General features: G+C 40.9%; 1 protein-coding gene across 2 annotated transcripts in view; it reads left to right on the top strand.

Annotated features, from left to right (window-relative positions):
• fam184aa (family with sequence similarity 184 member Aa) overlaps window positions 1-14,060 on the top strand; it is a 60,070-nt gene that overhangs the window by 15,745 nt on the left and 30,265 nt on the right. For both annotated transcript variants that reach the window (XM_055899167.1, XM_055899166.1), the window contains exons 7-8: window positions 518-679; window positions 13,273-13,394. In XM_055899167.1, the coding sequence (XP_055755142.1) occupies window positions 518-679; window positions 13,273-13,394 (284 nt within the window). The remainder of the gene's footprint in view (window positions 1-517; window positions 680-13,272; window positions 13,395-14,060) is intronic.

The following is a 14,060-nucleotide window of genomic DNA, read 5'->3' as shown; positions in this document are numbered from 1 at the left end:
CTGCTACTCACTGTTTATTATCTATGCATAGTCACTTTAACCTTACCTACATGTACAAATTACCTCGACAAACCTGTACCCCCGCACATTGACTCGGTACCGGTACACCCTGTATATAGCCTCGTTATTGTTATTTTATTGTGTTACTTTTTATTACTTTTCTTTGTTTATTTAGTAAATACTTTCTCAACTCTATTTCTTGAACTGCGTTGTTGGTTAAGGGCTTGATAGTAAGCATTTCACTGTAAGGTCTACAGCTGTTGAATTCGGCTCGTGACAAATACCATTTGATTTGAATTACTGTGATACTGTGATATTCTGAAGTACCCAAAACAGCCACTAAATGTCCTGTGATAGATCACATAAAATCCTTAAGATACCAACATTCTTGTAGTTTTCTGGTAAACTTAGAACATTTACAGTAATATACCCTTCCCTTTTGCAACCTCTCTGCCACTACTACCTGATTTGGTCCTTGAGTTGCACGACATCTGACCTCATTTCCCATCCACTGCAGGTGTCTCACCTTCAGGAGTTGGTGAAGGAAGGGGAGCAAAACCTTGGCTCTGCACACAGCCACATCTCCAGTCTGAAGGACACCCAGGAGAAACTATGCATTGAGCTGGACACCACCAGAGCCAGAGTGAGAGAGACCAGCAACCTGCTCACTGACCTGCAGGTAAGACTTTTGAGAAGATGTGCCTTATGCTCAGATTTACATTTACATTTAACAGACGCTCTTATCCAGAGCGACTTACAAATTGGAAAGTTCATACATATTCATCCTGGTCCCCCCGTGGGAATTGAACCCACAACCCTGCCGTTGCAAGCGCCATGCTCTACCAACTGAGCCACACGGGACCTGATCTAGGATCAGCTTGCCTCACCAAATCCTCACACACTATTTTGTGCATACCATCAAATTATATTACAAAATGTCTGATTCATTTACTTCCAGTTAATTTAATTGCTAAATCAACAGTAGTACACTGAAAATAAACACTAGGTAACCTCTGCTTTACTCATACTCACTTATTCTCTGCTCAATAAAAAACAAACAATTGAAATACAGATATCTTGGCAAGGAAAGGAAGACCCAGAGTTACCGCTGCTGCAGAGGATAAGTTCATTAGAGTTACCAGCCTCAGAAATTGCATCCCAAATAAATGCTTCACAGAGTTCAAGTAACAGACACATTTCAACATCAACTGTTTAGAGGAGACTACGTGAATCAGGCCTTCATGGTGGAATTGCTGCAAAGAAACCACTACTACAGCACACCAATAAGAAGAAGATACTTGCTTGGGCCAAGACACTCAAGCAATGGACATTAAACTGGTGGAAATCTGTCCTTTGGTCAGATGAGTCCACATTTGAGATTTTTGGTTACAACCGCTGTGTCTTTGTGAGACGCAGAGTAGGTGACCGGATGATCTTTGCATGTGTGATTCCACCGTGAAGCAAGGAGGAGGAGGTGTGATGGTGTGGGGGTGCTTTGCTGGTGACACTATCAGTGATTTATTTAGAATTCAAGGCACACTTAACCAGCATTGCTACCATATCATTCTGCAGCGATACGCCATCCCATCTGGTTTGCGCTTAGTCCCACTATCATTTGTTTTTCAACAGGACAATGACGAAATACACCTCCATGCTGTTTAAGGGCTATTTGTATATGAAATGGATGGCTGTGTAAATATTTAGCTGTAAAAGTGGTTAAATGTATAGATATTGTGACACACACCCTAAACTCAAAAAGTGCAGAATAATGCCTGGTTGGAAGGGGGATGGACAAAAATGTGGAATACAAGTAGTCAGTTGTCTGCCCTACATACACAAACAAACAGCATCAGGAAATCTTAATTCATCTTGGAAATATAGACATACCATCGGCGGAATCGTCAACTATTAATATCTATGATGAATGTAAGCTTTACTTTTTGGTAGCTGATTTAATAGACAACTTTCCAAGTCAAATTCTGCCTGACAAAATACATATAGTTCCACATGTTTTTGTGTGTGTTATGGCTAGTATAATCTGCTCTGAGGAAAACAAGTGGGTTCAGACATCGGAATTCGATTTTTTTTTTAGGTCCAAGGATCCTTGAGGGATTTTGTATTTTTAGACCCAACTCTAGTAATTAAGTCGGGAGCCACCACAGATGATCTTTGGGGCCACTGTGGATTTTGTCTCAAATTCAATATGGTATCCAAAATCCCATATGGCCGCCATAATACCATTTGATGGAGGTTAAATCATGTGTAAATATGTATTTTGTATATAAGAGGCATTTTTTTTCAGGATTGTGTACAACTCTCATGCCCATAAAGACTATTTTGCTGTAAATCCATTTTATTTTGAATCCAAAATGGCCAGCATGATTACACTCAAACTCCTTTGCCTGCATATAAGTTGCCCTTGTTTATATTGTATTGAATGTGTTATTCTGTCTTTAAAATGGTTTCATAAGGCACTTGGTATATCTAGGACTACGAGTGGCACTTCCATGCCTCTGTTTTTGAAAATCTACTTGGCTTCACATATTCAATGTGTGTTAATATTTACAGTCCATTTGGAAAATATTCAGACCCCTTAATTTATTCAAAATTTTGTTTTGTTTTTCCTCAATCTACACACACAACCCCAATAATGACAAAGCAAAAACAGGTTTTTAGAAATGTTTGCTAAGTTCTTGTTGAAGCACCTATGGCAGCGATTACAGCCTTGCGTCTTCTTGATTATGACGCTACAAGCTTGGCACACCTGTATTTGGAGAGTTTGTCCTATTCTGCTCTGCAGATCCTCTCAAGCTCTTTCAGGTTGTATGGGGAGTGTTGCTGCACAGCTATTTTCAGGACTCTGCAGAGATGTCCGGGCTCTGGTTGGGCCACTCAAGGACATTCAGAGACTTGTCCCGAATCCACTCCTGCGTTGTCTTGGTTGTGTGCTTATGGTTATTGTCCTGTTAGAAGGAAAACTTTCGCCCCAGTCTGAGGTCTTGAACAGGTTTTCATCAAGGATCTCTCTGTGCGTTGCTCCGGTCATCTTTCCCTCGATCCTGACTAGTCTCCCAGTCCCTGCCGCTGAAAAACATCCCCACAGCATGATGCTGCCACCACCATGCTTCACTGTAGGGATGGTATCAAAAATCGAACCAAATCGTATTAGTCACATGCGCCGAATACAACAGTGAAATGCTTACTTACGAGCCCCTGACCAACAATACAGTTTTAAAAAAATACAGATAAATCAGACCACAGAATCTTGTTTCTCAATGTCTGAGAGTCCTTTAGGTGCCTTTTAGGAAAACTCCAAGCGGGCTGTCATGTGCCTTCTACTGATGAGAGGGTTCCGCCTGGCCACTCTACCATAGCCTGATTGGTGGAGTGCTGCAGAGATGGTTTTCCTTCTGGAAGGTTCTCCCATCTCCACAGATGAACAGTGAAGAGGCAACTCTAGGATGCTGGCCTTCTAGGCAGAGTTTCAAAGAAAAAGCCATATCTCAGACAGGCCAATAAAAATAAAAGATTAAGATGGGCAAAAGAACACAGACACTGGACAGCGGAACTCTGCCTAGAAGGCCAGCATCCCGGAGTCACCTCTTCACTGTTGACGTTGAGACTGGTGTTTTTGCGCATACTATTTAATGAAGCTGCCAGTTGAGGACTTGTGAGGTGTCTGTTTATCAAACTGGACACTAATGTATTTGTCCTCTTGCTCAGTTGTGCACCAGGGCCTCCAACTCCTCTTTCTATTCTGGTTAGAGCCAGGTTGCGCAGTTCTGTGAATGGAGTAGTACACAGCGTTGTACGAGATCTTCAGTTTATTGACAATTTCTCTCATGGAATAGCCTTCATTTCTCAGAAAAGAATAGACTGACGAGTTTCATTAGAAAGTTCTTTGTTGCTGGCCATTTTGAGCCTGTAATCAAACCCACAAAGGCTGATGCTCCAGATTTTTTATATTTGTTTTATTTCACCTTTATTTAACCAGGTAGGCCAGTTGAGAACATTTACAACTGCGACCTGGCCAAAAAAATAAAGCAAAGCAGTGTGACACAAACAACAACACAGAGTTACACATGGAATAAACAAATGTACAGTCAATGACAATAGAAAAAAGTCTATATACAGTGTGTGCAAATGGCGTGAGGTGGTAAGGCAATAAATAGGCCATAGTAGCGAAGTAATTACAATTTAGCAAAATAACATTGGAGTGATAGATGTGCAGATGATGTGCAAGTAGAAATACTGGTGTGCAAAAGAGAAAAAAACGAAATAAAAACAATACGGGGATGAGGTAAGTAGATTGGATGGGCTATTTACAGCTGCAGCGATCGGTAAGCTGCTCAGATAGCTGATGTTTAAAGTTAGTGAGGGAGACAACTTCAGCGATTTTTGACAATTCGTTCCAGTCATTAGCAGCAGAGATCTGGAAGGAAAGGCGGCCAAAAGAGGTGTTGGCTTTGGGGATGACCAGTGAGATATACCTGCTGGAGCGCGTGCCATGGGTGGGTGTTGTTATCGTGACCAGTGAGCTGAGATAAGACAGAGCTTTACCTAGCAAAGACTTATAGATGACCTGGAGCCAGTCCAGGTTTTGCAGCTCTTTCAGACCATCTGCTATCTGGATTTGGGTGAAGAAGAAGCTCGGGAGACTTGGGCAAGTAGCTGCGGGGGTGCGGAGCTGTTGGCCGGGGTTGGGGTAGCCAGGAGGAAAGCATGGCCAGACGTAGAGAATGCTTATTGAAATTCTCAATTATCGTGGATTTATTGGTGGTGACAGTGTTTCCTAGCCTCAGTGCAGTGGGCAGCTGGGAGGAGGTGCTCTTATATTCCTTGGACTTTACAGGGTCCCAAACAGTTAGAGCTACAGGATGCACATTTCTGTTTGAAAAAAGCTGGCTAAGGCAGCTTTTTTCAAACAGAAATGTGCATCCTGTAGCTCTAACTCCCAAAATGTTTGGGACCCTGTAAAGTCCAAGGAATATAAGAGCAGATTGCAACTTCTCCCCCTTTGGCAGTTATATCTTGTCGGAAGATGTTATAGTTAGGGATGGAAATCTCAGAATTTTTGGTGGCCTTCCTAAGCCACGATTCAGACACGGCAAGAACATCAGGGTTGGCGGAGTGTGCTAAAGCAGTGGGTAAAACAAACTTGGGGAGGAGGCTTCTGATGTTAACATGCATGAAACCAAGGCTTTTACGGTTACAGAAGTCAACAAATGAGAGCGCCTGGGGACATGCAGGGCCTGGGTTAACCTCCACATCACCTGAGGAACAGAGGAGGAGCAGGATGAGGGTACGGCTAAAGGCTATCAAGACTGGTCGTCTAGTGCGTTGGGGACAGAGAATAAATGGAGCAGATTTCTGGGTGTTGTAGGATAGATTCAGGGCATACAGACATTGTAGGGTGCGGGTACAGTGGAGGTAAACCTAGGCATTGAGTGATGATAAGAGAGGTTGCATCTCTGGATGCACTAGTTATGCTGGGTGAGATCACCGCATTAGTTGGAGGTGGGACAAAGGAGGTATCTGAGGCATGTTGAGTGGGACTAGGGGCTCCGCAGTTACCTAAAACAATGAAAACTATCCTAAACAACAGTATACAAGGCATATTGCTTTATGTCTCTCTCTAATGTCAATCACAGGTGTTGATTGGGAGAGCTAGCTAAGACAACAACGGGTAAGACAACAACAGCTAATCAGCTAAGACAACATCAGGTAAAATGACGATGAATGGGCAGAGAGGGTCAGTTAACTACACACAGGGCCTGAGTTCGAGGCTAGTGCCGACATAAACAAAATGGAGTTCCGTGATTTAATGAACAGTCCAGCAGGCATCAGCTATGTAGCCAAGCGGGAGACATAGCAGGCCGGGGCTAGTAGAAGCGTTTGCTCCGACGTTCGGCAAAGGCCGGTTGAGGGCACAACAGATGGAATTACGTTGGCAGACCAGTCGTAATGGAACAGTGGGGCTCCGTGTCGACAAAGGGTCCAGGCCAGTTAGTAAAAGAGGTATTGTATCTGGAGTAATTTTGTTTGCTAGCCGGGAGATGCGCCTGGCTCGCGGCTAACTGGTGTTAGCTTCGGGACAAGGGCGTTAGCCACTCGGTAGCAGCTAGTTAGCAGCGATGATCCGATGCAAAGGTCCAGAGCTTACGGCAAGAATCTGGTGGTGTAGTGGATTCTAGTCATGTTAGTGAAGAGTCCGGGAGGCATCCGCTGTGTAGCCGAGTGATCATAGGGTCCACTGAGCAGGCCGGGATGTGGGCCTGGCTCAAGGCTAGCTTCAGGGCTGGGACACTCAGTGGCAGCTAACTAGCTGTGATGATCAGGAGTAATGGTCCAGGGCTTACGGCAGGAATCCGGTGTTGTAGTGGAGAAAAACAGTCCCATACTGGCAGGCTGGCAAGTATTATCCAGGCTAAAAGCTGCTGGTGTCTGTGCAAAAGGTAAAGGCCGTTAGCAGTGGCTAACCATGACTAAATAGTTAGTAGCTAATTAGCTGGTTAGCTCCTGATGGCTATCTCCTGATGGAGGTTCTGGCTATAAGGTCTAAAAAATAACAGATCCGTATCACATTGGGTGAGGCGGGTTGCCGAAAGGTATATTTAATTTAGAAATGGAAAAAGAGATTGAAAATATATTGAAATGTGAACAAAAAAGACGAAAAAGACAAAATGTACACGGGAGAACCACAAACAACGTCTGCACTGCTACGCCATCTTGGACTAGTCTAAAGAAGGCCAGTTTTATTGCTTCTTTAATCAGGACAACAGTTTTCAGCTGTGATAACATAATTGCAAAAGGGTTTTCTAATGATCAATTATCCTTTTAAAATGATAAACTTGGATTTGATAAAACAACGTGCCATTGGAACACAGGAGTGATGGTTGCTGATAATGGGCCTCTGTACGCCTATGTAGATATTCCATAATGAATCTGCCGTTTCCAGCTACAATAGTCATTTACAACATTAACAATCTCTACACTGTATTTCTGATCAATTTGATGTTATTTTAATAGACAAAAAAAGTGTTTCTTTCAAAAACAAGGAAATTCTAAGTGACCCCAAACTTTTGAACGGTATTGTGTGTGTATATATTTGTTTTACAATGTTAGACTTTTTCCTTCCACTTTGACATTAGAGTATTTTGTATATCATTGACAAAATATGACAATTAAAATCAATTTGAATCCTTCCTTGTAACACAATGTGGAAAAAGTCAAGGTGTGTGAATGCTTTCTGAAGGCACTGTATGTTGACACTGGTATTTGCTGGATACTATGAAAAGGAGGTTTAAAAGTAGTGGAGTTTCTCTTTAAGGCTCAGTGGCTTGATGAGGAATTGAAAAACTGCATGGTTGAGAGAGATGAATCAAAAGGAGTGGCTAATAATTCTGGCTACACATCTGATTGGCAAATTTACTGTAAATTGAGACATTATTTGACTAAACTGAACAAAAAGAAGAAACTGTATTATGAAAATAAAATAAATAATATAAAAATATGATTTACTTTAAATGAAATTATAGGCAGAAAGACTCATTCAACTCCATCTTTCATTGAATCAGAAGGCTCATATTTCCAATTACAACTATTTAATTGGCAAAGTGGGCAAACTCAGACATGAAATGCCAATAACAAACTGTGAGCCATCATATTCATGCATGAAATACCTAATAATGAAAGGAAAGGATTGTAATTTTGAATTCTGTAAAGTTAGTGTGGGAGAGGTGGAAAAATGATTGTTGTCCATCAATATTTATACAACGGCTGGGTCTAATCCTGAATGCTGATTTGGTTAAAACTGCATTCCAGCCGGTGTCTATTCCACAAGTTACCACTGGCTAAATCTATGATGTTAAAATGCCTATTTACTCTGTTCCATTTGACTGCGCAATCCATTGTCTCGTCAGACTCTCCACTATAAAAAGCATCTAGACATTATATCACATTACTTTTAGACTAACATTTAGATTTCAACAGCGGATGTTTGTATTAACCTAATGTCTCTCCGACATTTTGCAACATTGTTTCAATATTCAACTCCAACTGTCCCATAGTAATGAACGTGTAGTGGTCGGGAGTCATGACGAGAGAGGCAGGCAGTGTTTCTCAGCCAGTCAAAATCATGAATCAGCTGACATCATTTTTATGGATATATACAAGAAATGTCAATTTGAAAAAAGGTAAAACGAATTGAAGTGCAGCTAGTTTGCGGTCTTTCCAGCTTCAGTTTGAAGATATCGTGTTAGCTGTGTTTTTGGCTAGTTCCTCTGAACAACAGTGTCCTAACGAGAGGGCACATTTGCTATGCCATGCAAAATCGTGCCTCATTAGCTCATTGTTATGGATGTATCCAAATAAATGTCACTAGAAAGCAACAGCTTAAACAACTGCAGCTACTGTTGTTATTCTGTCTGCACTGTTTGACGTGACTGTAAATTCGCCGTAGTTGGCTAGCTAGCAAGCAAGGGATAAGAACGTTGCTTGCCAGTATTGCAATGGAACATTTAGAATGAACAACGAAAGAATAATATCATCAAAATTATGTTTTTAGTGAAAATATGTCAATCATTATTTGAATACTGTATGTTGGTTACCCGTTGTATAAAAGTGATAATGCCCTCAAAGCCGGTGTTTGGGGGATATATTGGAACTGTTCTTCTCTGGCCTAACAAAACCTGTGCTGATATATCCTCCAAACACCGGCTTCTCGGGCATTATCACTTAATGAGAAACCACCTGGCATTGACAATTTAGATGGAAAGCTACTGAGAATGGTAGCGGACTATATTGCCTGGAGAAAAGTGTTTGTCCTCAGACCTGGAGGTAAGCTTAAGTCATTCTGCTACCCAAGAATGGCAAAGCGCCCTTTACTGATTCTAACAGTTGACCAATCAGCTTGATGCCGGCTCTTAGCAAACTTTTGGAAATTAATGTGTTTTCACAGATTAAGTCACAAAGACCAGTGAGGTTTTCCAGTGCTTCACGAAGTGTACCTTTTGGTAAAAAAACAGACGTTGAATATCGCTTTGAGCATGGTGAAGTTATTAATTACAATACAACCAGTCAATACAAAGATACAGGCGTCCTTCCTAAATCAGTTGTAGGAGTGAACATAAACTGCTGAGGCCAATGGGGATTTTAAAACAGTTACATAGTTTAATGGCTGTGATCGGAGGATGGATCAACAACATTGTAGTTAATCCACAATACTAACGTAAATGACAGAGTTAAAAAAGGAATCCTGTACAGATATATTCCAAGACATGCATCCTGTTTGCAAACAAGGCACTAAAGTAATACTGCAAAGAATTTGGCTGTGTGGGACCCCAGGAAGACTAGTTGTCGCCATTGGCGTCAGCTAATGGGGATCCTAATAAAAATCAAAGATTCAGACAGATTCAGGATGGCATTGACATTGGAGAGCTGCAATTTCTATGACATGTGAAGGCCCACTAAGTCGATGGAATTTCTTGTCAATGAGTGTCAGGTTGTGTTGGTTCATTATAGTGATTTATGTTCTTGTGACTCGTTTCAGGAAACTAGGCGTATGTTGCTGGTCACTACATCACATTTGAACGTGAACTTTTTAAAATGTTTTATCAAAATGCGTTTTTTGGCGGAAATGCCTTCTGGAACATGTGAACTTTCATGTGCCTTAATAACAAACTTGTATGCCATCTGTAAATACGAATACAATTGTTAAATTACGAGCCTAGTTGGTTTAGCCACAGAAAAATACACCAACTTTCCCGCTAGCCATGATTGGCTGAGATAATGAGTAGGCTGGACATGCCGAGAGATGAGTTTGGATTGGTCTGCCATATAGCATGCTTCTGTCTATTTGAGCTGGTCAGTATGTGTAGGTAATCCTGTCTAACGCAGCTTATATATATATATATATCACATAGTAGAAGTGCATAAGTGTTGCTCTCCACTTTCTGGAGGACCGAGTTTTGAATCAGTGGAATTTGAATATGATAGCTAAGGAGATGGAGAAAACACCTGTTTCCGGATTACATCTTCAATCTAAGGGTAACCATGGCATCCGTGACAGGGAGAAGCATCCACCCATGATGTATACGGGTAAGAGAGTCTAGCTAGCTATATTTTCAGATATTACACATTTCTAATTTTGACAGTCATTTTCATTTCAAGTTAACGTGTACTGTAAACTAGTTAGCTAACGTTAGCTGGCTGGCTCGCTAGCTAACGTTACGTGTATGATCTTATTATTCGTATCTCAGAGCCATTTGCTTTGCTATTTATTGAACCTGGTTGGTTAGCTACCTGCAGATTTATGCAGGGTAGTAACGTCATGAGTTGGGATTATGGTTCAATTGTTTATCTAGCTAGTTACATGTCTTAACAAAAAACTCTACTATGCAAGTAACCATTTCAATAGAATGTCCCTGCGACAACTGTCGATAGACGTAGCTGGTAAATTCGCTCTGGCTATCTACTCCGATTTCAGAGCACTCTCGTCTGAGTGTGCCATAGTGCTGAATAACTGATTAATTTACGAACGCTCAATACCCGTTGAATATGGCTGGTGTCAGTAAACGTTGACAAAAAAGCATAAATTGTTGATAGCAGCACAGTTGCAGTCAGCAATGCTCTGGATAATATAAGAACAGCCTAACCAGCTCTGTTAGTGTGAGTAAAAGGGTCAGTGAGCTGTTCTCTCATTTGTGTCTGGAAGTAGCTAGCAAGCTAGCCAATGTTAGCCAGTTAGCTTGGGTGATTGACTGCGGTTGTTAGGACAGAACACTCGGATTGACACTGAAAGAGATGGGTGGGGCTAAAGCTTAAGATGGCGTGAATGATGCTGAATGGATGTAGACAAAGAAGAGCTCTCCAGTAGGTACCAAAACATTCAGAGGAAATTTTCTCAAAAGTGAGTTTACAAGTTTTATCAACTTTCAAAGCCGAATTACTTTCTCATTGTTCCTCAAATGCAGTGTATGATATACCATTTTGTAGCTTTGTGTCTGCTTTTATACAATGTAAAAAATAAAAAATAAAGTTTTTTTAAACGTTGCTAACATAAGACTGAATCAAGGCAGTCGGTCACATATTGTGTGGTTGCATTCTCCCTATTTACCATAAAGTCAACATATACAGCAACTCCAAGGCAGAAAACCAGGATGGTAGACATGATTTTCTGGAAAAAGAAATGTGCATGCTCAACCTGAACGGCAATAAAGGGCATCGGAACGTCCCAATGTGCATCACGAATGCAGTGAGCCAGCGTAAGGTCATGTTGGATTCAGGCAGCCATATTGGACTATCCATGAATCAAAGCCTACTTCTACAGTAAATGATAAGGTGACTTAAAGTGACTTAAAAGCCCAATCCTGGAGTGGGGGAAAATTGTAGAGCTAGGGAGAGGGTGCCTGAGTCCAGCGTTCGATTCTCTTTCCTTTCGTTGGAGCATGCTACATGTTGCAATAGGCCTTTAGAATAATGCAAAACATATAATTGACTCTATCCAACTTGATTTGCAGGAAACAAACCATGCCAGTCAGCCTACACATCCGGCCCATCGAATCTATACTATACCGAAACTGATTTCACACATAAGAGTTAGCCTGTAGTTAAGGGGGCCCTAATGTTATTGCAAGTGTAGGGGCTAAACAAATAAATCCACAGAGGAACCTTTGACTGTAAAAAATGTCAGTTTGCAGTGTCTGAGCCCATTTGTTTTCCTTAGAGCCGATTTAAATTAAAATAGCCACAACATTTCAAAAAATGTAACGATGTATTTATATCAGGCAGGACCATACAGCATTGAATGAGAGCAAATTTGACTTGGAAAGTTGACTAATAAGCTACCAAAAAGTAAAACTTACATTCATCATAAATATTATTTGTTGGTATTTCCACCCATTGTATCTCTGTTGTTTATAGGTCTATATTTCGAAGATGCATTAAAATACGCTAATGCTGTTTCTTTGTGTATGTAGTGCAGACAACTGACTACTTGTATTTCAAATGTAAAAAATATCAACACTTGCAATATTGGGTTACATGAGCTTATGTGGCCGATTCACTCTCCAACCAGGCATATTCTGTACTTTTTGAGTTTAGGGGGGCGTGTCACTATCTATAAATTAAAATATGCCATAAAATATTTTTACACAACCATACTTTTAAAATATGGGATACATAAGAGACATGGTTGTGTTTTGTTGTAGCTCGGGTAGGGGTATCTCCTTTTTGAGGTTTGGCCACTATCTTAAAAGGGAAACGGTTCATGGTAAAACCCTATCCCTCTGCAAATAACGCTTTAAGAATCAATTTTCCTAAGAGTGTATGGCTACAATTATTTAGGCAGTTTGGCTTATAATAATTGACAAAAATCACATTTGGTACATCATTGTGCATCATCGTTGTACACATCACAGTAGCCTAAAGTTGGCAAAATAACTCAATTGATTAACGCTGCAATATGTCATTTTTTTGGGAGACCCAACCAATTTCACGTAGAAATGTGAGTTATAGACCTGTCATTCCCATTGAAAGCAATTCTAAGAAGCGGTAGATCTGTTCTATGCTCGCTCTTTCTATGCTTCCCGTTCATAAGTTTTGTTTTTGCGTCTTTTACTTTTGGTTTTGTACACCAGTTTCAAACAGCTAAAAACACAATTTTGGGGGTTATTAAAAATATATTTTACAACGGTTTAAATGGTGCATAAACTGGAGTTCAGCGAACTATTCAAATTTGCATAAACAGGATATGGCGGAGCGAGTTCCTGTATTCAACAAAGTCATTGGTGGACAGAGAGACAAACATGTTGATTCTGTTTTTAGTGGAGATCTTCTATGTGTAAAGTAATGACACACTTAGTTGTTCTATGAGTGGTCTGAGGCAGTCGTTAGCTTACAAGCGTTTTCAAGTGCAACATTAGTTACAATAGTTTTGGGAAACGGCTCTGAAACTTTGCGATGCTTCTACGGAGATTCTAACGATGAACTTAGCCTTAAGATGCTTTTGGCAAACCTGTCCCTGGTTAATAGCTTGGGTTGATGTGTAATTACAGACTATATCCAAAAGAGAAACAAAGTGGAACATTTATCATTATAATCTTGCTTTTGGTGTCAGTCTAAACTGCAGATTCTCCTCATTGAGAAGGAAATAGTATATCTATTTTTTTTTAACCAAATGTTTAACTCCATTGCCCTTTTCGGTACTTATAACTAATATTGTATCGTGCCTCAACTTCCCTGAACTTGTCTCTGGTTTGTCCACGTGTCCAGGAGGAGATTGAGACCCAGAAACAGCAGCATGAAGCCAGGGTAATGTCAATAAGGACAGAGGAGAAGCAGAAAATTGACAAAATGGCTGAAGACCTGGACCAAAAATGGACTTATGCTCTGAGGTAGGCCTTTATATCAGCCAATAGGTAACATCGTCCCTAAGCTATTGTGCATAGTGCAGATAAGCCTGCAATAACAACTCAAATATGGCCTATGTGGTAGTGACTAAATAAATAAAAATTGTTTGGCAGAATTTGTTTGGCAGAATTTAGCGAATCACATGACTGCAAGGCGTGGCTCCGAATCAGAGGTACACAAGATAGGGGAATGGGTTATGAGGTTCGGAGGGAGATAATTTATTCGAGATAAAGCCAAGGGGGAGGGGTTTGGAGGGAGATGATTGATTAGAGATAATGGCAATGGCTACAGCAGGTAGCCTAGCGGTTCAATCAAATCAATCAAATGTATTGATGAAGCCCTTCTTACATCAGCTGACGTCACAAAGTGCTGTACAGAAACCCAGCCTAAAACCCCAAACAGCAAGCAATGCAGGTGTAGAAGCACTGTTTATAGCGTTGGGCCAGTAACCGAAAGGTTGCTGGTTCGAATCCCCGAGCCTGCAATTCAGTTAACCCCACCACAACAACACCTGCTCCCTGGGCATGATGACATCGATTAAGGCAGCCCCCCCTGCACCTCTTTTATCAGAGGGGTTGGGTTAAATGTGCAAGACACATTTCGGTTGAATACATTTCTAGATTGGTTCTTTTTCTACTGGATCAGGACTT

The sequence above is a fragment of the Salvelinus fontinalis genome, chromosome 35 (assembly GCF_029448725.1).
Source record: "Salvelinus fontinalis isolate EN_2023a chromosome 35, ASM2944872v1, whole genome shotgun sequence".
NCBI lineage: Eukaryota > Metazoa > Chordata > Actinopteri > Salmoniformes > Salmonidae > Salvelinus > Salvelinus fontinalis.
Note: the sequence above shows the minus strand (reverse complement) of the source record. Positions and strands in the feature narration are given on the sequence as shown.